At 32.9% G+C, this 26842-nt stretch overlaps 1 protein-coding gene across 1 annotated transcript in view; it reads right to left on the bottom strand.

Annotated features, from left to right (window-relative positions):
* The window catches only part of LOC140157067 (ephrin type-B receptor 2-like), a 393532-nt gene extending 383627 nt beyond the window's left edge, over nt 1-9905 (bottom strand). Inside the window, 1 exon segment of the mRNA XM_072180133.1 lies at nt 9764-9905. Coding sequence (XP_072036234.1) covers nt 9764-9845 — 82 coding nt within the window. The 5' untranslated portion in view covers nt 9846-9905.
* Between the last annotated feature and the right edge of the window lie 16937 nt (nt 9906-26842).

Genomic DNA, 26842 nt, shown 5'->3' with positions numbered 1-26842 from the left:
GAGGGATTTTTGTCTGAAAACTAACCAAATCACCATTTTATTTTGCATTTTTGACTTTAAAAGAATTTGCAACTGTGCAGACAGTGCAAACATACAATGCACATTATGTACAAGCACACATAAACCACTAGATTTCAAGTATGTTGAGTTTTTATTTATTTTTTATTTATTATTTATATTTATTATTTAATTTATTGTTAAAAATGATTTTAAAATAGTCTTTTGGCGACACTGTCCACATGATGGTTAAAAATTCCAGTTACTGAATCATCTCCAAAATGTACTCTACAAAAAATACATTCTACATAATTTTATGACGTTCACAATTCTTTTTTTTTTAATTACAAAACCATGAATATAAATCCATGCAAAAAAATCCACGTCCCACTCACTAACTGTGAATCAGCTCATTTACACAGAAATAGAATTACACTAATTAAAAATTCTGATGTATAATCCTCCTGCTACCACCGGTGTAACGAGATACAGTAAACACTCCTCCCATCTCCATGCATCATCTCTTGCAACAATATTATGCACACAAAATGATGAATGACAATTTTAGTATTGATTATGGTAATCATACATTGGTGTTTGTTCGTAATGACAAAAATATGTTGCAACTCAGTTTGGACAAAGTAATTAATTAGCTTTGGGTTTGAAATTGATTTTTCTCTGAAATTTTGTTTTGAATGCAATGCTATATATGGCTCTGTTCAGGAAAATGTATCAAATTTAACCTCAACACAGTCACAACTGGTTTGTGCATTTTACTTCAAGAATAAGAATCACAATTTCTTTTTGTCACATTTTCTCATTTCTGCCACTGTGCCAGTTATAATGCATTCTCATCTTCTCTGAATTCATCGAAACATGTTTATTATGATAGTGATGTACATGTTTTATTCATAACATCAAATTAAATTTTTATCTAAATGATTTGAAAAAACAAGAATTGAGATTGTGAATATCCGTCTTGGCTTGTTTCATGTACGAATACAAAAACTTTTTTTTCTCAAATCTTTAAATAACAAAATTCGCAATATATAAGTCACTTTAAGATTAACCAGTATTCTTATTCTTTATTTACTTTGTCCCATCTTCCTTTTATTTCTTCAAAACCACACAGAATGACAGACAGGTCATCATTACAATTCATTAATCCCTATTCCCTTTTCAACAAAACATACATGTAACACTAACCACGCTAATGATTACTAAAATAACTTCCACATTATGACACCATTTGGTATTCAAACCTCATTATAATCCGATGAAGTCATCATACTTCCAACAATAACACACACTCATTACATTTTAAGATGAGTCTCTACAGATAATCCTGGACTGATAATTCCTCCCCACACAATCATTCCAGGCCCTGCCTACACAGTGCCAATGACCAACCTAAACCAAACCTAACAACAGCTGTTCTCTTTTATTTCAAGCAGAGTTCCAAGGCAAAAAAAAAAAAGTTTCTGCTTGTATACAGGAGTATGAGAGGCCACAGACCAAAACAAAAAAGAGAAAAATTACTCCAAGAATCTGAAAAACAGCATAAAACCGGGACAAAATTGCCAAATATGGGCTGAAAATAAAAGAAAACACATAAATTTCGGCAACAGAAAAAGAGGAAATCAGCTCAAAAGAGGAACTCTCACATCCCTGAATGTAAACTGCTATAAACTGCTTTATGTGCTGGCAATAAATTATTTTGTAGCCTTCAACATCAAAAAAAAAGTTTTGACTGATTTTCTCAAAATGTCAACAAAAAGAACTGGACCAAGTCCAATACTGGGTTTGTTTGTACTCATTCTAATGCATTTTTCATGCTGATTCCAAATATGATCATGAAAATGTAAAATTCTGATTTTTTTTTGTTGTTGTTGTTGTTGTTGTTGTAATTTTAAAGAAAATTTGAAACTTGTCGTCTGCATTTGACATGGAGCGACTTAAAATAAATGTATATATCTTTCTTCCAGAGTAAACTGATCCAAAAACACATACACCCCAAGCAGGCCTGGAAAAAATAGGCAATTCAGCAATCTCCTTGAAGGGAAATTTGGTCATTTGGGAGGAAATTTTGCTTTTCTTATGGATAAAGAAATACATAAGAAATAGCAGGAAATCATGTCAAGTTGCAGGGAAATGTATCTCTCTTGCCAGGAAATAAACATATTTCCCAAGTAAAAACAAGTATCCATGTTATTTATTAACGCATACTGCACTTTTACATGACAAGGCAACGTGGCTCCAAATATGGATTTCCTATTCCAGTAGTACAACTAACCCATTAAAATTGCATGAACAAAATGTGTAATACATCACATATTTCCGATAATATGCTGATAATACAAGCACTTCACAAAAGGGTTTCTATTGTGTTCTTACTCCTTAAAGATCGGATATGAATGATGGGGAAGATTAAAGTTGTGTATTATTCTTGTTGCAATGGCTTTTCTATACAAGAGAATTATACCCATGACTTATCTCTTGTAGCATGTGGAATATAGGGTAAATCCACTGCTTAATGCTAGTTTATGATCTGTGCTCGATTTGTACCTAATTTATGTTATTCTTTATGATTTTCAGTTATGGGTGGCCATATACTCCCATAACAATAATGGCAATTCAAATGTTGAAATCAATTTCACCTCTTCTTAGAGTATTTATAAGCTTTTTAAACTAGAGACAACTTTCTATACAGGGGCAGATGTTTTGATGCAATTATGCCACCCTTAAAAATACATACCGGTATATAAAATTTGTGTTCTAAAGTAAAATGTAGATGGCTAGAGGCAGGGAATATTTCACTTCTTATGAAAAAGTTATCCTGAGCTTCCAGGAATACACACATTAATGATAATGTTTGCCAAAAATAATTCCCCAAAATTATTGTAAATAATACTAAGCAAAGGCATGTTACTTAGCCCAAATGACTCCTATTTTAATTGACCACCTAAATTTTGGTCTAAATTAATGCCGATTCATCATTATGTACGAATGCCTCAGCTAGCTTCTATCATAGACTGTATCATGTATATGCAGTTATGCACCACTACAACTACAAGATGCATGTATATAACATTTTTAAATCCATTTTTAAAACAAACACCGTCGCAGTATTACATGTAAAGCCATATTTCTTTCTGCTACAACACCTTTTTCATACAATTAAAATGCCTGAAAGCATATGGTGAAGGTGAATACAAACATAGTACATGTATAAACTCAATTACATTTCGTATTTACTTTAAGTAAAGCAACAGAATATATTAGGGGTCATCTTCAGATTTATTTTATTCATGTATGATCAAAACATCTCTGTAAGGATTAATGCACTCTACATGCACTATCGCAAGTAGTTCATAATTTGCAAGTGTCATGTACATGCATATCATGAAACAACCAACAGAAATGTTGCAATGAATGATTCATGGGCAAATGGGTCAGAGAAATTCAATAAATTATCATATAAATATAAATAATGTTTTGGACTGTATTTAGTTTTTATGTGAAAGCAGTAGGCCTATATAGCTGTGCATAAAAAAATGGGCAAAATTCTTCCCTTAAAAATAAGTTGCTGCCTATTGTGTTTCCATTTTGTTTTGACTGTCATGAGGAGATATTCAGGGGGCTGGGGCAGTGGTGTAGCCAGGGGGGGCAACTGTGAAGTCTTGCCCCCCCTGTGAGAGGCCTTTCAATTTGATACAACTTTCCCAAAAAATGCAATGGTTGCGGATTTTATGATTACTTTATTTCCAAATGCGATATACCAAATAATATTTCAGAGCAAAATTAATTCATTTCTCTTCCGTTACAAATTACACAAAATTAGCGCTTTTAATCTGTGATAATAAGGCTAATGAAAGTCAATGTTATGTTTAGCGTCACCCGCCCGCGTTTGGATTTTCTGGCCGCGTTTGTGATGCCAAAATCCCAAAACAGTTCATTATTTTGTACTTTGTACACAATTAGTTTCCAGTGGGGACACAAGCACAAATGCCAATGATAAATCAACCTATTCCAACATAAAAAGAACTAAAAACAAGATTCTGTTATCAAATTGAACTATAATTGGCCATTACCCCAAGGAGGGCTGGTTTGGGACCAATAATGTGGACAGTCATTTAACAATTTATGGCCTTTTAACTGGTAAGAAAGCTGGTATAAATACCTGGATGGTGAACAATATTTTTAATACAAATGTGTTGGTTCATATGCCTTCAAAAAAGGCCTACTGTTGATTAGAGTTGTTTTAATAGAATATTGGAGGGTATATAGTGCGACAAGTGTTGATGAAGTGGCTGCTATTTTGTAATTAATGAAACGTTTCAAAATAATGAATAATGAATAATGAAAAAGTTGCCTCATTGTGGTTTGAAAAAAATGTTACGCTAAACATAACATTGACTTTCATTAGCCTAACGCCTAAATATAGCTTGCAACTGCTCATAAAATAAATGCACCACAAAACAACCTATATATTCCACCAAAAGGTAGTGGGAGTGTGGTTATCATATAAAGCTTGCACACAAATCAGATTAAATTTACTCTAATGCAAAGTGCAAATTTAGTCTTCCAGCAAAACAGCTAACTACCGACTCAGGCGCTTTAGATACCAATAATATTAAAACCCCATGTATAAAAGATAGATACCGAGAAAAAAACCAAGCCCTCCTCCTCGTCTTCGCTCGTGAGCAAGAAGAAAAGCATGTCTCGGGCGTAGGGAAGCATTATGCGTTATGAATTCATGCTATTCAGGACTAATGAATGTGCTAAATGCCAATTTTCAATCTACCTTGTGGGGATACACTGGCTAGTTTAGTTATACTTGGCTTATTTGATGCATAAGGCTATTTGATGTGTTCTGGTAGGTAGATGGAGGGTACGATTTTCAATTTATACCTGGTTTGGTTGTGACCATTTTGTAGGCATGGATACAACCAAATTAAAGATGGCTAGAGCCTGTGGTAATCTAAACTGCTTATATTAAAATTACCATCTTGTGTTGACATTATGCTCATCTGTAAGTAAACAGTTCTTTAAGCCCAATATGTTAGTACAGTTACATAATGACCTCTGAATAGATTGGGTATGATTGATATGAAACCTCATACATGTACCCAACAACTGAGGCCAAAATTTTTTTGAACTATAGGCCTACAATTTGGGCTCATATTTATGGTTTTATGGTGAATAAAAATGTGAAAGACAAATGAGTAAAATGGTGAATTTGAATATTCAAATTGCCACTTTAAATAATTTGACACCTCATTCAACTTTGGCAGTACAAAACATCCTACAAAATTAAGTCACACATGTACCCGTACATATACGCATTAAATCTGTTGTTGTACAAAATCTTTCCAACAAAAAGCCCTGGTAACAAACTTTATTTTAAACACAAACCACTCTGCATTAAAATCGTTTCTTAAGAACCCCATTATTTTGGGTCAGACTTTTATACCACAAAGAAAAATACCAAATTTGCTTGCACTACCATGCGATTTATTGCCTTTGGCACGTGCTTGACCGGGTGAACAACAAAACCGGTAGGTGCTTGAATTTTTGAATGTACATGTAAATGATGTATAGTGTACAAAATATAGGAGAACTCCGAACAGCATCGTGTTATAGTTCATACATTTTTAAAAAGTACTGTACAGTACACCCTGTGCTCACATGTACACTGAAGTAGTACTGTAATGTGTAAACCATAATTTTTATTATTTATTCACGAATCCCTACATGCATAAGTAAAAATGTTCTCAAAAAGTACAAAATTTCACTGTGGCAGACAAACTCATTGTCCAACATGTCCAACAGAAAAAGTTCTAAAACCAAAAATGCATGCAACCAATTCTATTTTGGTCCTACATGTATCTTCAAATTTATTGGGAGTCACATTATGATTTTCCAAATGTTGCTCATGTGACATATAGGCCTACATGGGAATGTTCGAATGATCATGTAATGACTTGATCACCAAAAGTATGTGTAGAAATGCAAACCTACCAAAATGTTATTCACTAACTAAAAATGTTCTGCACCTACATGTAGAAATAAAGTGATTTAGTACACATAACCATCACATGGTTCATTGATTTGTCTAATCCGGCGTAATAATACAAGGGGTTGTGTGCAATGCTATACTTGTAGTGGGATACATGATTGGGATAACCCAATCGCTGTCAATCATGGAATCCCTTGTGAGATGGTCCTTTTAGCATTTATGCGATTAAAATGAAATTATAGAACATACCGCGTTTGCATGAATGGGAAATGGTGTGCGTTACATGAGAGAGATACTTGGTTGAGGACAGGGTACTAATGTAGTGATCATGATATGATATTGAGGCTATTATATTGCAGTTTTTAGTAAAAAAAAATTTCAGTCGCTTTTTTTAAATGTGTACATGTAGAAGCTACAATGTAATAATGTATAATGTATAATGTATGATATGTGAACAACTGTGAGTGGCATGTGTTTAAATTTGTGTTTTTTAAAAAGCAAACTTTTCAAAAAAATCATCGGTAGATTTAATTAAAAGCTGCATTTATAGCGTTTGTCCATTTATGTTTCTTTTAATGTTTAGTCTGGTTCATTTTGTACCTGCATTCAAACTGATAAATATTCTTTTCTGAATCCATTCTTGTTTTGCATTGTGTAGAATGTATTCTAATTATTTCCTGTACTTTATTATTTTTAATATTTTATAGCTTTGGTAATTTTTGTGTGGGATGGGGGTGTGATTTAGTCATGTATAAATCCCAAATTTTAAATAATATTTAGCAATAAATGGAACTGTCATCATATACAACATATCTGTCTAGTGGCTAGTATGGCTACTTTGGTTTATTTAATTTACCCATTTCAACCATTTTCATTTAACCACTGAGGTTTTGCCCTCACAATAGGTGAAAATATGTGGAAAGGCTAAACAAAACCGATTCAATAACCGACTCAAATGCAGCGTGTCACTAGTAAATTTGTACCTTATTTCCAATATTTGGCAATTTTGTTATGGCTGATCTATTTTCATTTAATAGTACCGTACTTGTTGCTCAACAAATTGTCTACAATTCTATGAATGTCTACAATATCCGTGCCTAATAATGCAATGAATCAATAAACGACAAAGGAAAATTTAAGTTTTTGTCTACAAAACAAAGAATATAATTCAATTGTGGAGTGACTATCATTGCTTTATCAAATATAGACATAGTAACAGTGTTTGGTTGGCTTGATGAGGCGTTAAAATGCTTGTATTCGTACACTTTCTTTTGTTACCACAGTTTAAGACACTTGTGCTACAATAGTGTTGACAACAATTCAATATCTGTTAATTATTACCAGGTCTACTGAGCCTTTTCAAGATGTTTTTTAATGTATGACAACTTGCATGTGTGTCTGGGAACATCTGCCTTTAAAATCACACCACACTTGCTATAGAATAGTTGTAATGTGTATGGTGAATTCTTTAATGCATCACACTTTTATTTCAGATTTGTAGGTACTTTTGTATGTTTTTTCACTTTCAGATCTTAATATATATGGTACAATTTTATTGATTTTTTATCTCTTACCTTTTCTCAAAAAAGCTATCAATTTGCATAATTTGCAATAATAAATTATGTACCGTACCATACCATAACTATTTATAACATCTATTGTTTCATTTGTTTGTCTCCAGCAGTGGCATCCCCAGATTTTTGGGAGGGGGGGAAGTAATATCTGCAAAAGGCAAACCAAAATTGTGAAATTTTTAGTATGTACAGCGATTCTTTGCTCTGAATGGAGGGGGTCTCGAGGTACAAAAAGGGGAAAAAGCCCATGTTTGTGGGAAAAATCTGGTAAATTTGACAATCGAGATAGAAAAAAGTTAAAATTTCTGTTACATCAGCACATTTATAATGGTCTTTCCCATCTAACCCGGATGAAATTTTCATTGGCCGGGCTTTCGCCCTTCAGAACACCAAGGCTGCATGGCATTGCACCTGGATGTGTGACTAGCAACACCGTTGGGATATGAGACCCCTGGTCTTATCAAGCTCTAAAATATAGACAGGCAACTTTTGGTACTGGTCCCAACCTTTTCTTCCCTAGTCCACTGCACTGTAACAAATTGCTTGTGTCATGTAATGTTGTAGGCTTGCTTCAGTGTATTTTCCCAATGAGTAAACTGTCCAAAACATCTCCATTTTCCTTCCTGACATTTAAAATATCTCATAATATTCCGATGATCTGGCCGACACCAATGCCCAGCTGAGAAGAGTATTTTTACATGGTCACAGCATGCCGTATATAGTATTGTCACTGCCATTGTAAAGCATTGAAGCACTACATGTATGGCTGCAGTGGGTTTAATTTCTACATGAAATCCAGCTTCTGTGTAAACCCAATTGGGGAAAGTCTGCATATTTTAATAATAAAAATATATACTCCTTTGATACTTTGTTATGGTAGTACCAAATGCTGCAGACTAGTTGCTAATTTATACATTTAATAATTTCCTTAATTTGTTTTCAAAAACTGAAGTGGACTATTTACTTCTGAAACCTAGATACATTTTTAAGATGTGGAACAAAACAGCTAACCATGATAGCTGCAGATAGTGCAACAAAACCAATGCATGGTATTAAAACTTACCATACGGTACTATAAAATGTATATGGAAAAATTGGATAAAATATTATGCACTTTAAAAGTTAAAATTGGAATGGAAGCTCTGTTTTTAATCCCCCAAAAAAGTTTACAAGATAAAAGATAAACCTATAAATTCACATGGAATGAAAGCAAAATGGGTTTTTTTAATTGTCACAAATTAAATTGAGAAACTTTTTCATTTTAAAACTTTCATGACATGTGTGTACAAATACTGATGAAGTGGTTTATAAAGTTGGGTCAAACTCAAACATCACATGTTTTTTGCCATAGGCCTACAATGTAGGGCCTCTTTTACTGTTACAAATCCCAGTCAAGGAAAATGGACTGCAAAAAATACAAAATTAATTCTGTAAATCATGGTACCGATATCCACATCACATGTAGGCTCCTTGGTTATATTTTCATTATATTGAAAAATAGGCCTACCATCATGACCGTGGTATTAAAAAATTTTAAAATTAAGTTGACATTTGCTGACATTCATTTCATCACTTCAGTTTTACAACATTTAGCATAACACAACAGCGCTGACTTTCTCTCACAAGTTATTTTTGCTCGCTATTCAAGATGTGAGCTGAGGCTATAAAAATCATAAGAAAAATAACTTGAACTTTGTCAATGAACTTCATTATAAAAACGCCAATGCTGTCAAAATAGTCGCCAAGTACCCGGTACTCAAAAAAACAGAGCCTCAAGCTTGGTGCCGCGGATGCCGGTGACCTCCTTTTAAAACTTCCAATTTCTGTCTGTTCTCGACCATAAAAATTATCCAAAAATCACTTCGCCTGAAGAGAACATTGTTTCGAAGTAGCTGTCTGATTTATAAATCATTTCGACAATCCATCATTTTGCGGAACATCCAACGATATTAAAACAATGTTTTCATATCTCACTACCCATTTCATGAGAGAAAAGTTGGCCGGCAGCTACGGCGTTACACAAACACACGACTTCCCCACAGCAGCTGTCATGGCTGTAGACATTTACATCACGTTGAACAGGTTTGGTAAAATAAAGCCTGTTGAAAACCTCTTTCTTGACGATTTTGGTTTTAAATTTCCATCGTACCAGTAGAAAACACTCAGATCTTACCTTCAAGAGCATCCAAGATATACAAATTGGTATAAAATACCAGTAAAAATATTCCAAATCTAGCACATATATTATAATCCATGGCTATGTTATGGTGGTCCTGGATGCAGTAGTTACTTGTCGTAAATGCCTGTTTATCAGCGACTCCGTTGCGACAAGGCGACCACAGGGCGACCACGATGCGAAGCGATCGCCAAACGGTGCGACGTTAGAGCGCCACATGCGGTCAAGATTGGATTTTTTTTTCATATTGATCAACAGGCCTGAATCAAAAATATTGTAAAAAGAATTAAATTTTCTATTATTATCTTGTTTATATGAATAATTAATATCAAATCAAATATTATATAATTTTTTTGATCAGCATATCAGCTTCGGAGAAGCAAAAAAAAAAAATCGACGATCTTATCATCTGCATGCTCCCAATTCAAGAAAAATACAGTAGGCCTACTCATTTATTATTGGGATTAAAACATTATCATGTTTTGGCAAAGTTCAATCCCAATCCATAAATTTGAATATTTAGCCATTTTTTGGAAATAAGAACAAAAACATTTTTTTAGTGTTACACTTTTTTTGTATGCTGTGACAATCAAGATAGTAGGCACATTTGTACCTACTGGTACGCCTATTTTTCAATATACCGGTAATGAAAATGACTTATTAAAAATTAACATAAAATAGTGTGATTAAGAGCAATAATTTTGAATTTTGTGACTGCGCAAATGTAAGAGATGCACTAAATGAATGTTTTTGGCCATTATTTCCAAAAGAAATGTGCCTAATATCAAAATTAGACTTTTAATTCCAATTATTTCCAACTAAAGAATCAATCATAGGATTTGATTATGTTCAATTTGGCAAAACATGATAATATTTTTTTTAATCTAAAAAATTACTGCTGTATTTTTCTGGAAACGAGAGCTGGTAGCACATTTTGTTTCTTCTTTGTGTGTCCATGGATAATTAGTGCACCCCCCGGGGGGGGGGCACTTAACACAAATGACCATACGGGTATGCTCCCCCGGAAAGACCCCCATTTTTTGGATTTCGCAGCTCCGAAACACACCCTATATTTGACAACATTGTGCATTCCTCATATTTCTGGGGTTTTTTTTCAGGCGATTTTCAACCAAAAAGTCAAGAAAGACCCTTGATTTTGACTGTTCGCAGCTCTTCAAGTCCCTATTTTACTTGTTCGCAGCCCGGTTCACAGCTCCAAAAGACCCCCTTTTTCTGGTACGCCGTCAGCTCCCAAATCCCCACCTCCTCAAAAATACGGGGGAGCATACCCACCACCAAATTTTTTATATGTCCCGTCCCCCCCCGTTGTTCGCGTAGTCTCATCATTAAATTCGTCTATATAAAGAGTAACCCCCTCCCCCCACCTGCAAAAAATGGGCTCATTCTGACATGGCTATGTCAAACTATTTACCACAGGAAGGGTGCGGTCCCAGAGCCCAATATCCAGGGAGTTGGTTGGGACTGTATAGGCCTACTGACAATAAAACTAAAATTATAGTAAGATAAAAGCGCACTGAAAGAAAAAAGGAAAGTGGACATGACAAATATTTAGTGAAGCACTGGTATGAGAAGTAAATTCCAGATATGGGGGTAGGTGTGGTTTAACCAGTTTGGTTCTGCTCCAACCCCCAGTGGCGTAGCCAGGGGGGCCGCGGCATTTTGCCCAGAATTCCAATGGGATAAAACGGGGACGGCAAAGAGTAAAATGGCCTTAAAATGACCAAAAAGGAGACAGAAAGTTGACATTGAGGACACTAAATTCCTGGCTACGCTACAACCCTACACACAAGGACTCAGGGGGGGGGGGGTGTATGTGTGTGTGTGGGGGGGGGGTGCATCAGTGGGTGGGGTGTTTATGCTGCCTACCTTTTAAAACGTGTAGGGCTATTGGTAGGGGCAAGTTACCCCTCTGACCCAACTAATCAGTAGCGTAGCCAGCGAGAGGAGAGGGGCAGCTAGGTGGCAGAGTGCCTCTCCTGACAGATTAAACGAAAGAAAAAAGTGACCCTCTAACAAAATATGAAAGAGAAAACCTAGAGGGCAAAGGAAAAGAAAAGGGGCAAGCAAGGAGCCCCTTTTCCACCAAAATTCATCCCGATCATGGGCCAAAATATTGTAAAATACAACATTTTTGTGCGCTACGCCCGCACATTGTCATAATATAGCCCTTTTCATCCAAATCATGGGCGAAAATAGTGTAAAATACAAACTTTTTGTGAGCTATATAATAACGCACGCATATCATCGTCCCAGTATGGGAAAGCCCAGTGAAGCTCGAAGACATTTGTACAGTCTCTCTAAAAAACAAAACCTGTATATTTATATATGTATGACGTAACTGCAATTCATTTTCGTCTGCGCCCCCAAAAAATTGATTTTGCCCCCCCGACCAAGAAAGCTGGCCACACCCCTACAACAATAATTTTGGCATTTTAAAACGCTTTTATTGCTATTTACACTTGTTGCACCAACTTGTTTCCCCCAAATCCAAATGCAATTGCAAAACTAATTGAACAAGAGATGGCGCTATTTTACTTGCCATTGTTCTGTTGCAGCCTGATTGCTGGCATGACATGAGCTATCTACCGAAGATAGCAGTTAAAATTGAATCTACGAAGCTAATGACAACACTCTTTCAAACTGGCTTTTAAAATCTGAATATTTTTGCCCAATAAACAAAATGAAGTTATAGCAAAGGCATTTCGTGATCCACAGCCCCATCCCTCCACTTTTCTGAATTTTTTTTTTACAGGCGGACAATCTCACCATTTATTGTTATTTTGCTGCAAATTTGTTTGCAAATTTATTCGCTTGGCAAAAATATCACCAAAGTGTATTTTATGTCCTGATTAAAATTACGACACAATGGCCTACCCAGCAAACATAAAATGTTTTCAAAACTTTTAACGGGTTAAATGTTGGGGTTTAGTTTTAATAACATTAAATGTCAAGTTATATAACGGTCACGAAATACACTATAACAAAAATGCAACAATTTTAAAATGTTGCCAAATATTTTGTCAACACTTAAAATAACCGCATGTTAGAATATTTTGCAGTAAGTTTTCAAAAAATGTTTTTGAATATTATGAAAACGTTTTATACCCTTTACCCCAGGCTACATTTAAACGTTTTCTGGTAACCTTTATGCGAATAATCGTTATAATATTCGAAAAGTTTAGAAAATGAATGATGAGTATTTACTCGTCATATTTTGTACATAGGCCTATATACAATCTGAGACGAAAATGTATTATAGGCCTATTCGTCTAAGATACAATATAGGAGATTTTGGGAAAAACTACCACGAAAGGAAGTGTGTGTGGGACACCCATTTTGACAAACTTCCATTGTACCACTAAACCATGTAAAATTATTGTCATTATTTCCATTGACTGAATAAGTACAATCATCTACATGTATTAGTTAAAATAAAGCATTTATTTAATGCTTAATTTAGATCGTGTGGAAAAGATGCCTATGTAATCATGCAACACACAAACGCAAATTCGCGAATCACTCAATTTGTGGGAATAAGCTTTTATCACGGATATACTGAAACACAATGTGACACTTTTGGGCAGGTTATCAATTTTGAGGTTTTTACATATCTTAAATATAGAGATATTTTGCTCCACAACGCCGTTTTCCCAATGAAATCGGACATAAGTGAAGATATTGAGTTCGTAAGTTATTATTATAAAATTGGAAATTGAGATACCGGGCTTTAAAAATATTATTGACAATGTTGAGAGTAGGAATTACCTTGAAAAATGTCTCGAAAAATACAAGATGCCAGTTATATTCCGGTCTGAAACTATCAGACAATATTTTAAACATTAATAACATCACAAATTCGCAACAAACTTAAATTGTGAAAAAATCACCCCGGACAGATTTTTGGCTATTTCTCCATTCACGATCCTGCCCAAAAGTGTCTGCTTTTGATATGGTACGTCACAATGATGATGCTAGTATCACGAAATATTCCACCTGATGATTTATTTATAAATATATTTTACCAACCTATAATACCAATTTTTAAACGGTTGAAACCTATTTAAAGCCCTAATGTACGAATTCCGTCAAATTTTAATTTTATTATTCTTTATTCAAAATGTTGAAATAATATTAGTAATAACTGCCGGGAAGGGTTGCTGTTCATTTTAAGCTGAAATAACAAGGTAAAGTGAAGGAAACCCTGCTGATTATTTTAGCCATTAACCACATGCAGTTCTATGGGTGGACGTAAAGTCGTAATGTTTAAAATTATGAGTTTATGTCGAACTTGCTCTGTTGACCTATAAACATAAAGACAATCAATTCCATTTAGGTGCAAGTTGGGACATGTGTAAACATTATACAAATATGCAAACAAAAATCAGGTTTGAAAAAAAAAAACCAATGTCATATTATAAGATCGTAAATTATGGATTTAATTAAAGACATTTTAGGCCTAGGCCTATATGAAATTGGTTTTTTTTTTTTTTCAAACCTGATTTTTGAGCATATCTGTAATGTTTACACATATGTCCCAACTCACATCTAAATGGAATCAGCCAAATTGGTTGAGTTTTAACAAAGCAAATTATTTTGACATAAAGTCATAATATGACTAAGTTCCCTATAGTTCCCATGGCCCAATTATGGTTTAAAGCAGATATTTCATATTTGCGTGTGAGTTGGGACCGTGATTACAAATATGTCAAAAAATCAAGTTAACAAAATTGGCCAAACATATTTTCAAAGATCGTACATTATGTCTTTAATATCCACAGCATATAAAATAAGGATTGTATAAGTAATGTAGGGACTACTGTAATTTACAGACAGTGTTTTGAACAGTCTGCTTTGCAATTTGAACAGTGCCCATCATGCAATTGTTGCACTTTATAAACTTTCAAAATCCAAATACATCATGAGCTAATTGAACAAGAGATGGCGCTCTTTACTTTACTTTACTTTAGAACCCCTGCTTTAGAAGAGAAATTGGAGAAAAGAGAAGAGAAACGCATGTGTGCACGTTATTTTGACGAAATTAATCTCATAATTATTATTTGACCATGTCAGCTTTAAAAAAAATCCATTTAGGCGCGCTTCCAAAACCATATTTTGACCATTTAAAGTTAACAGCTATTTTGCGATTTGATAGCTCACAGCATCTTGCGAATGGTAGTGAGCTTTGGCAAAAATTGCATTGTGATCATAGCGAGTGTGTAGAAAAATTCAAATATCAAAGATCCTACTTTTATCATGTTTGTAGGTGCTGTGGTTCTTGAGTTATCATGGTTGTAAAGAGGGCTGAAACAACAACACTTTTGTAAAACGTGCATAGCCTATAACTCATTAGAGAGCTTGCGAAATGACGTTACTTTAACTTTAACGTCTAGAGGATTATAGAGGATTATGTATTCAAAACCACCTTGGTTTTGAATACATAATCCTCTATAATCCTCTAGACGTTAAAGTTAAAGTTAAAGTAACGTCATTTCGCAAGCTCTCTATTAACAACAATAAACCAAGCAAAAAGTGATTTATAGACTGACCTTTTTTCAAAACATCAATTTTTTTTTCAATAATAATTTTTTTGATTTAGATAATGAAAATCGATTTTGTGATTTGGCTGCTTTTTTCGACCAACAATACCTTGTCTACCCTCAAGCTTCATTATATGCCTATATTTACACGTTTCATGATCATTTCTTTTGTCACCAAGAAATTGGCATCCGGTTGCTGAAGTTCTAATAGGCCTACGCGCCTGAAATATTATTGATGTGTAATATTTAATGAAAAACTATTTGTATAATCATACAATTAATATTTTAGGTCTTATTGATATAGTATTTATATCTATTTTACTCCGAGTTGAGAGTCGGTCTTTTAAATGTCATCAATAGTTTATAATAAAAGTTCTCAAGTGCAATAATATTGTAATTTTAAATTTGTAATAATCAAGTTTCTTCTTTCTTTCGTTTGTTCTTGCTTGCTTTCTTTGTTTGTTCGTGTCCATCTAGGCTTTTATTAAATATCCAGTAGGCTACTGCAAGATTTGTTGATATAAATGGTAACCATAAACTTACACTTATGCCCGATAAAATATAAATTTCAACATCAAAGCACAAAGTGTAAATCTGTGGCCCCCATCTTCACTGGTCTTCTTTCACGGCATGTAGGTCGGTAGATAGGTAGGTATGGTCTCTGGTGTCTTGATGCAAGTTGATTTCAGATGCAGTTCTAGTTTCGAACAAATTCACACATCCATTCGCCTGTTCTCCGTGATACCAGCGCATTTCCTGTAATTATTAAAAAAATATATAATATCCAATGATTATTAAACTCTGTGAACTTGCCATGTTTTGTTTTTAGATCCTTTACAATTGGTTGTTCCCTATAAAAGAAATAGGATAAAAGAAAACATATAACAGCAACATAATATTTTCATTAAATACAGTGCATATAGATGAGTATTGCTGCACCTTAAATAATAATAAGCACATATTAAATAAATCACAAAAAGTTTTAAAAATTTAAACAAACTCACCAGTGCAACCATTTATCACAGCCTGAGCACTTTCCCATATTAAGGATATGCGTTACCAAGGGGCATATTGTACATTCCCACTGTTCACGTTTTTTCTTCACTGAAAAGATAAGAAAACATACAAGCAAATTAATGATCAGTAAGTCAACCAAACGATTAATGTAAAAATCACAGCATTTATATGTAACATTAATATTGTAATACTAGTAATTAAACCGTGCTTACTTGTCTGTTTGTACACCAGCCAAGCGTCGTCAGAAAAGTATTTCTTGAGATGGTCATCTCATACTCGTACATGTAGTACCGGTACCCCAAATAAAGTCAACTACAGGGTCAGGAATGTCGTCAGGACGCGTCTCTACTTCATTTTCCTGGATTGGTAGGCCCTTCTCGCGAACTGCCCTTACAAGAATCATCACAGAAGCGACTGATGTGCGACTGCTCAAACCAAGCTATATACAAAAGAAAAAGGGGAAATCCCGGGGGAATAAACATTTAGTTTTAGTTATAGCGAAAATCAGGATTAATAATAAATAATAACGGCTTCAACATGTTCAAGTTTAGTTATGACTGTAAAATTAAGAGTTTGTGTCGTGCTTACTTATTTTTCTCTGTGGTTTAACCGATGAGTTTTTAGCAGGTTTCTTCCTTGAAAGTCTCAATCTCTTTGCAGGTGGTTGGACTGATGGTTGAGATGGTTGGGTTGGTGGTAGAGATGTTGGTTGGGTTGGTGCTGGTGGTAGAGATGTTGGTTCGGCTGGTAGTTGAGCTGTTGGTTGGGCTGTTGTTAGTGAGGCTGGAGGCTGAGCTGTTGGTGGTGGCTTTGGTCGTCACCTTCGCTAGCTGGCGTTGGGTCTATAATTAGAACTAGAGCGATAACCGCACCATAGCTGAACCATGTGGCTTCGACAGTATAGGCTACATGTATTGTGGTAGGCCTATACCACTGTCACCCGGTGTCTGTAATGGACATAATCTTGAAATGCTACGAAGGTGTGACCGCCCGAGTGGTGTTAATTAAAAAGGACTGTTTCATTAATTGCCGTTTTAATATACCTTGATCGTGGAAAGCTGGCATTTTGAAACTTGACTTTGACCTCTGTATGACCCCTTAATGACCTTAAATGAATTTTAAAATATTTAAAACATGTTAAGAATGTCATAAGGATCATTGCATTTAAATTTCAGCTCAATTGAAGCACTGACCTTTGACCCCTTTATTGCCCCTTAATGACCTTAAATGAATTTTAAAATATTTTCAACATGTTTAGAATGTCATAAGGATCATTGCATTTAAATTTCAGCTCAATCGGAGCATTTTGGAAAACTTGACCTTTGACCCCTTTATGACCCCTTAAATGAATCTGAAAATGTTTTTAAAATGTTTAGAGTGTCATAAAGATCTTTGCATATAAATTTCAGCTCAATTGGAGCATTTTGAAAAACTTGACCTTTGACCCCTTTATGACCCCTTAATGACCTTAAATCAATTTTTAAATGTTTTAAACATGTTTAGAATGTCATAAGGATCATTGCATTTAAATTTAAGCTCAATCGGAGCATTTTCAGTTAAAATGACCTTTTTTGACCCCTGTGACCCCTAGATGACCTCTGACGTTTGGAAATATTTTTATTATATTCTTTACATTTTTCTCTTTCATATGACACCACTTGGGGGGTCATACCTTCGTGGCATTTAGAGATATGTCCATTTTAGACCAAATGGTTAGTCAGTTAGTAAGCTAGTAAGTAAGCTAGCAAGTAAGCTAGTAAGTAAGTAAGCTAGTAACATTCACTAATATAGGCTGATACCATTTCATGGTTCAGCAAAAACAAGACAAGAAAAAGAACAACAAAAATAAGAACCCAATTGAGTTAAGTAAAAACAAAACATAAGTTTCAAGTACATACAAAAGATAGAACCATAACATAATTGTACAGCCTAAAAATAGGCTTAAATAAAGATAAACTTTTGTATACATGTGTGAAGTATTGATGTATAATGTTTCCAAAGATATAAATTATAAGTGGTATTAGTTTTCTTCAATATGGTCAAAATATGGACAAAGTCAATATGGTCAAAATAAAGCACTACAAATCAAATTCCAAAGATTGTATATGTAACTTTCTAAAGTCATGGTGTATCCTTCATGTAATTATACACGAAATGTTACACATATATATAACAGTAATATTCATTATGGATAGGCTTATGTGTATATATATGTATATAAATATATATAGATACATAGGGTGTGTGTGTGGGGGGTGTATTTTAATAGATATATACGAAACAACATTATATAGACCATTATTCTCAAACCTGTTTTCCAATATGTGTGTATGGGGGGTGTATTGTAATAGATATTTATGAAACAACATATATATATAGACCATTACTCTCAAACCTGTTCCAATGTTCCACGTTCCAAAATTTCAGTATTACTATATATACATGAAACAACATATATATAGACCATTACTCTCAAATTTGTTCCAATGTTCCACGTTCCAAAATTTCAGTATTACTATATATACATGAAACAACATATATATAGACCATTACTCTCAAATTTGTTCCAATGTTCCACGTTCCAAAATTTCAGTATTACTATATATACATGAAACAACATATATATAGACCATGACTCTCAAATTTGTTCCAATGTTCCACGTTCCAAAATTTCAGTATTACTATATATACATGACACAACATATATAGACCATTGCTTTCAAATCTGTTCCAATGTTCCACGTTCCAAAATTTCTATATTACTCTATATACATAAAACAACATATATAGACCATTACTCTCAAACCTGTTCCAATGTTCCACGTTCCAAAATTTCAATATTACTATATATACATGAAACAACATATATATAGACCATTACTCTCAAATTTGTTCCAATGTTCCACGTTCCAAAATTTCAGTATTACTATATATACATGAAACAACATATATATAGACCATTACTCTCAAATTTGTTCCAATGTTCCACGTTCCAAAATTTCAGTATTACTATATATACATGAAACAACATATATATAGACCATTACTCTCAAATTTGTTCCAATGTTCCACGTTCCAAAATTTCAGTATTACTATATATACATGAAACAACATATATATAGACCATTACTCTCAAATTTGTTCCAATGTTCCACGTTCCAAAATTTCAGTATTACTATATATACATGAAACAACATATATATAGACCATGACTCTCAAATTTGTTCCAATGTTCCACGTTCCAAAATTTCAGTATTACTATATATACATGAAACAACATATATAGACCATTGCTTTCAAATCTGTTCCAATGTTCCACGTTCCAAAATTTCTATATTACTCTATATACATAAAACAACATATATAGACCATTACTCTCAAACCTGTTCCAATGTTCCACGTTCCAAAATTTCAATACTACTCTATATACATAAAACAACATATATAGACCATTACTCTGAAACTAGTTCCAATGTTCCACGTTCCAAAATTTCAATATTACTTTATATACATGAAACAACATATATAGACCATTACTCTCAAATTTGTTCCAATGTTCCACGTTCCAAAATTTCAGTATTACTATATATACATGAAACAACATATATATAGACCATTACTCTCAAATTTGTTCCAATGTTCCACGTTCCAAAATTTCAGTATTACTATATATACATGAAACAACATATATATAGACCATTACTCTCAAATTTGTTCCAATGTTCCACGTTCCAAAATTTCAGTATTACTATATATACATGAAACAACATATATATAGACCATGACTCTCAAATTTGTTCCAATGTTCCACGTTCCAAAATTTCAGTATTACCATATATACATGAAACAACATATATAGACCATTGCTTTCAAATCTGTTCCAATGTTCCACGTTCCAATTCTATATTACTCTATATACATAAAACAACATATATAGACCATTACTCTCAAACCTGTTCCAATGTTCCACGTTCCAAAATTTCAATACTACTCTATATACATAAAACAACATATATAAACCATTACTCTGAAACTAGTTCCAATGTTCCACGTTCCAAAATTTCAATATTACTTTATATACATGAAACAACATATATATAGACCATTACTCTCAAATTTGTTCCAATGTTCCACGTTCCAAAATTTCAGTATTACTTTATATACATGAAACAACATATATATAGACCATTACTCTCAAATTTGTTCCAATGTTCCACGTTCCAAAATTTCAGTATTACTATATATACATGAAACAACATATATATAGACCATTACTCTCAAACTTGTTCCAATGTTCCACGTTCCAAAATTCGAATAATACTTTATATACCAGAAACAACACATAAAGACCATTACATTCAAACTTGTTCCAATGTTCCACGTTCCAAAATTTCAATATTACTTTATATATATGAAACAACATATATAGACCAGTACTCTCAAACTTGTTCCAATGTTCCACGTTCCAAAATTTCAATATTACTTTATATATATGAACCAACATACATATAGACCATTGCTCTCAAACTTGTTCCAATGTTCCACGTTCCAAAATTTCTATATTACTTGATATACATGAAACAACACATATAGACCATTACTCTCAAACTTGTTCCAATGTTCCACGTTCCAAAATTCCAATAATACTTTATATACATGAAACAACATATATATAGACCATTGCTCTCAAATCTGTTCCAATGTTCCACGTTCCAAAATTTCAATATTACTCTTCATACATAAAACAACACATATAGACCATTACTCTGAAACTAGTTCCAATGTTCCACGTTCCAAAATTTCAGTATTACTATATATACATGAAACAACATATATATAGACCATTACTCTCAAATTTGTTCCAATGTTCCACGTTCCAAAATTTCAATATTACTATATATACATGAAACAACATATATAGACCATTGCTTTCAAATCTGTTCCAATGTTCCACGTTCCAAACTTTCAATATTACTCTATATACATAAAACAACATATATAGACCATTACACTCAAACCTGTTCCAATGTTCCACGTTCCAAATTTCAATATTACTCTACATACATAAAACAACACACATAGACCATTACTCTGAAACTAGTTCCAATGTTCCACGTTCCAAAATTTCAGTATTACTATATATACATGAAACAACATATATATAGACCATTACTCTCAAATTTGTTCCAATGTTCCACGTTCCAAAATTTCAGTATTACTATATATACATGAAACAACATATATATAGACCATTACTCTCAAATTTGTTCCAATGTTCCACGTTCCAAAATGTCAGTATTACTATATATACATGAAACAACATATATATAGACATTACTCTCAAATTTGTTCCAATGTTCCACGTTCCAAAATTTCAGTATTACTATATATACATGAAACAACATATATATAGACCATGACTCTCAAATTTGTTCCAATGTTCCACGTTCCAAAATTTCAGTATTACTATATATACATGAAACAACATATATAGACCATTGCTTTCAAATCTGTTCCAATGTTCCACGTTCCAAAATTTCTATATTACTCTATATACATAAAACAACATATATAGACCATTACTCTCAAACCTGTTCCAATGTTCCACGTTCCAAAATTTCAATACTACTCTATATACATAAAACAACATATATAGACCATTACTCTGAAACTAGTTCCAATGTTCCACGTTCCAAAATTTCAATATTACTTTATATACATGAAACAACATATATATAGACCATTACTCTCAAATTTGTTCCAATGTTCCACGTTCCAAAATTTCAGTATTACTTTATATACATGAAACAACATATATATAGACCATTACTCTCAAATTTGTTCCAATGTTCCACGTTCCAAAATTTCAGTATTACTATATATACATGAAACAACATATATATAGACCATTACTCTCAAACTTGTTCCAATGTTCCACGTTCCAAAATTCGAATAATACTTTATATACCAGAAACAACACATATAGACCATTACATTCAAACTTGTTCCAATGTTCCACGTTCCAAAATTTCAATATTACTTTATATATATGAAACAACATATATAGACCAGTACTCTCAAACTTGTTCCAATGTTCCACGTTCCAAAATTTCAATATTACTTTATATATATGAACCAACATACATATAGACCATTGCTCTCAAACTTGTTCCAATGTTCCACGTTCCAAAATTTCTATATTACTTGATATACATGAAACAACACATATAGACCATTACTCTCAAACTTGTTCCAATGTTCCACGTTCCAAAATTCCAATAATACTTTATATACATGAAACAACATATATAGACCATTACTCTGAAACTAGTTCCAATGTTCCACGTTCCAAAATTTCAGTATTACTATATATACATGAAACAACATATATATAGACCATTACTCTCAAATTTGTTCCAATGTTCCACGTTCCAAAATTTCAATATTACTATATATACATGAAACAACATATATAGACCATTGCTTTCAAATCTGTTCCAATGTTCCACGTTCCAAAATTTCAATATTACTCTATATACATAAAACAACATATATAGACCATTACACTCAAACCTGTTCCAATGTTCCACGTTCCAAATTTCAATATTACTCTACATACATAAAACAACACATATAGACCATTACTCTGAAACTAGTTCCAATGTTCCACGTTCCAAAATTTCAGTATTACTATATATACATGAAACAACATATATATAGACCATTACTCTCAAATTTGTTCCAATGTTCCACGTTCCAAAATTTCAGTATTACTATATATACATGAAACAACATATATATAGACCATTACTCTCAAATTTGTTCCAATGTTCCACGTTCCAAAATGTCAGTATTACTATATATACATGAAACAACATATATATAGACCATTACTCTCAAATTTGTTCCAATGTTCCACGTTCCAAAATTTCAGTATTACTATATATACATGAAACAACATATATATAGACCATGACTCTCAAATTTGTTCCAATGTTCCACGTTCCAAAATTTCAGTATTACTATATATACATGAAACAACATATATAGACCATTGCTTTCAAATCTGTTCCAATGTTCCACGTTCCAAAATTTCTATATTACTCTATATACATAAAACAACATATATAGACCATTACTCTCAAACCTGTTCCAATGTTCCACGTTCCAAAATTTCAATACTACTCTATATACATAAAACAACATATATAGACCATTACTCTGAAACTAGTTCCAATGTTCCACGTTCCAAAATTTCAATATTACTCTATATACATGAAACAACATATATATAGACCATTACTCTCAAATTTGTTCCAATGTTCCACGTTCCAAAATTTCAGTATTACTATATATACATGAAACAACATATATATAGACCATTACTCTCAAACTTGTTCCAATGTTCCACGTTCCAAAATTCCAATAATACTTTATATACCAGAAACAACACATATAGACCATTACATTCAAACTTGTTCCAATGTTCCACGTTCCAAAATTTCAATATTACTTTATATATATGAAACAACATATATAGACCAATACTCTCAAACTTGTTCCAATGTTCCACGTTCCAAAATTTCAATATTACTTTATATATATGAACCAACATACATATAGACCATTGCTCTCAAACTTGTTCCAATGTTCCACGTTCCAAAATTTCTATATTACTTGATATACATGAAACAACACATATAGACCATTACTCTCAAACTTGTTCCAATGTTCCACGTTCCAAAATTCCAATAATACTTTATATACATGAAACAACATATATATAGACCATTGCTCTCAAATCTGTTCCAATGTTCCACGTTCCAAAATTTCAATATTACTCTTCAAACATAAAACAACACATATAGACCATTACTCTGAAACTAGTTCCAATGTTCCACATTCCAAAATTTCAGTATTACTATATATACATGAAACAACATATATAGACCATTGCTTTCAAATCTGTTCCAATGTTCCACGTTCCAAAATTTCAATATTACTCTATACACATAAACAACATATATAGACCATTACTCTCAAACCTGTTCCAATGTTCCACGTTCCAAAATTTCAATACTACTCTATATACATAAAACAACATATATAGACCATTACTCTGAAACTAGTTCCAATGTTCCACGTTCCAAAATTTCAATATTACTTTAAATACATGAAACAACATATATAGACCATTACTCTGAAACTAGTTCCAATGTTCCAAGTTCCAAAATTTCAGTATTACTATATACATGAAACAACAACACATATAGACCATTGCTTTCAAATCTGTTCCAATGTTCCACGTTCCAAAATTTTAATAGATCTTTATATACATGAAACAACATATATAGACCATTACTTTCAAACCTGTTCCAATGTTCCACGTTCCAAAATTTCAATTGATCTTTATATACATGAAACAACATATATATACCATTATTCTCAATCCTGTTCCAATGTTCCACGTTCCAAAATTTCAATATTACTCTATATACAAAAAACAACATATATAGACCATTACTCTGAAACTTGTTCCAATGTTCCACGTTCCAAAATTTCAATATTACTTTATATACATGAAACAACATATATAGACCATTACTCTCAAACTTGTTCCAATGTTCCACGTTCCAAAATTTCAATATTACTTTATATACATGAAACAACATATATAGACCATTACTCTCAAATTTGTTCCAATGTTCCACGTTCCAAAATTTCAGTATTACTATATATACATGAAACAACATATATAGACCATTGCTTTCAAATCTGTTCCAATGTTCCACGTTCCAAAATTTCAGTATTACTATATATACATGAAACAACATATATAGACCATTGCTTTCAAATCTGTTCCAATGTTCCACGTTCCAAAATTTCTATATTACTCTATATACATAAAACAACATAGACCATTACTCTCAAACCTGTTCCAATGTTCCACGTTCCAAAATTTCAATACTACTCTATATACATAAAACAACATATATAGACCATTACTCTCAAACCTGTTCCAATGTTCCACGTTCCAAAATTTCAATACTACTCTATATACATAAAACAACATATATAGACCATTACTCTGAAACTAGTTCCAATGTTCCACGTTCCAAAATTTCAATATTACTTTAAATACATGAAACAACATATATAGACCATTACTCTGAAACTAGTTCCAATGTTCCAAGTTCCAAAATTTCAGTATTACTATATACATGAAACAACAACACATATAGACCATTGCTTTCAAATCTGTTCCAATGTTCCACGTTCCAAAATTTTAATAGATCTTTATATACATGAAACAACATATATAGACCATTACTTTCAAACCTGTTCCAATGTTCCACGTTCCAAAATTTCAATATTCTTTATATACATGAAACAACATATATATACCATTATTCTCAATCCTGTTCCAATGTTCCACGTTCCAAAATTTCAATATTACTCTATATACAAAAACAACATATATAGACCATTACTCTGAAACTTGTTCCAATGTTCCACGTTCCAAAATTTCAATATTACTTTATATACATGAAACAACATATATAGACCATTACTCTCAAACTTGTTCCAATGTTCCACGTTCCAAAATTTCAATATTACTTTATATACATGAAACAAGATATATAGACCATTACTCTCAAATTTGTTCCAATGTTCCACGTTCCAAAATTTCAGTATTACTATATATACATGAAACAACATATATAGACCATTGCTTTCAAATCTGTTCCAATGTTCCACGTTCCAAAATTTCAATATTACTCTATATACATAAAACAACATATATAGACCATTACTCTCAAACCTGTTCCAATGTTCCACGTTCCAAAATTTCAATACTACTCTATATACATAAAACAACATATATAGACCATTACTCTGAAACTAGTTCCAATGTTCCACGTTCCAAAATTTCAATATTACTTTAAATACATGAAACAACATATATACGAGGGGGTATCAAAAAGCTTTAGAAATCGCCCAGAAGTGAAAGAGCTATATCAATGAAATTTTGTCAGTGCAATCACTGATCCTTATGTACACTATGATGCAAAAATGGTCTCATAAGAATGTTTACTTTTTTTACAGGCGCTAGATGTCAGTACCTGCCTATGTAACCGCATAACCAGCAAAATGGAGAAAATTGAGGCATATAGCATGATTAAGTTCCATTTTAAGGGTTACAGTGCCCAAAAAATCTGTGATGAAATAAAAATTCATTTTCCAAAAAGCAACAGTGACAATATCACAATCACCACCGAAGATAACTTTCATTTCATCAACGATTTTCTAGGCACTGCAACCCTTCAAATGCAGGATCTTAATAACGCTGCTTGCCTCAATTTTCTCAATCTTGCAGTTTATGCGCAGTAACTGGGGCAGCATGTTATTAGCATCTAGCGTCGCCTGTAAAAAAAGTAAACATACTTATGAGACCATTTTTGCATCATAGTGTACATAAGGACCAGTGATTGCACTGACA

This window comes from Amphiura filiformis, chromosome 7 (assembly GCF_039555335.1).
Source record: "Amphiura filiformis chromosome 7, Afil_fr2py, whole genome shotgun sequence".
NCBI lineage: Eukaryota > Metazoa > Echinodermata > Ophiuroidea > Amphilepidida > Amphiuridae > Amphiura > Amphiura filiformis.
Note: the sequence above shows the minus strand (reverse complement) of the source record. Positions and strands in the feature narration are given on the sequence as shown.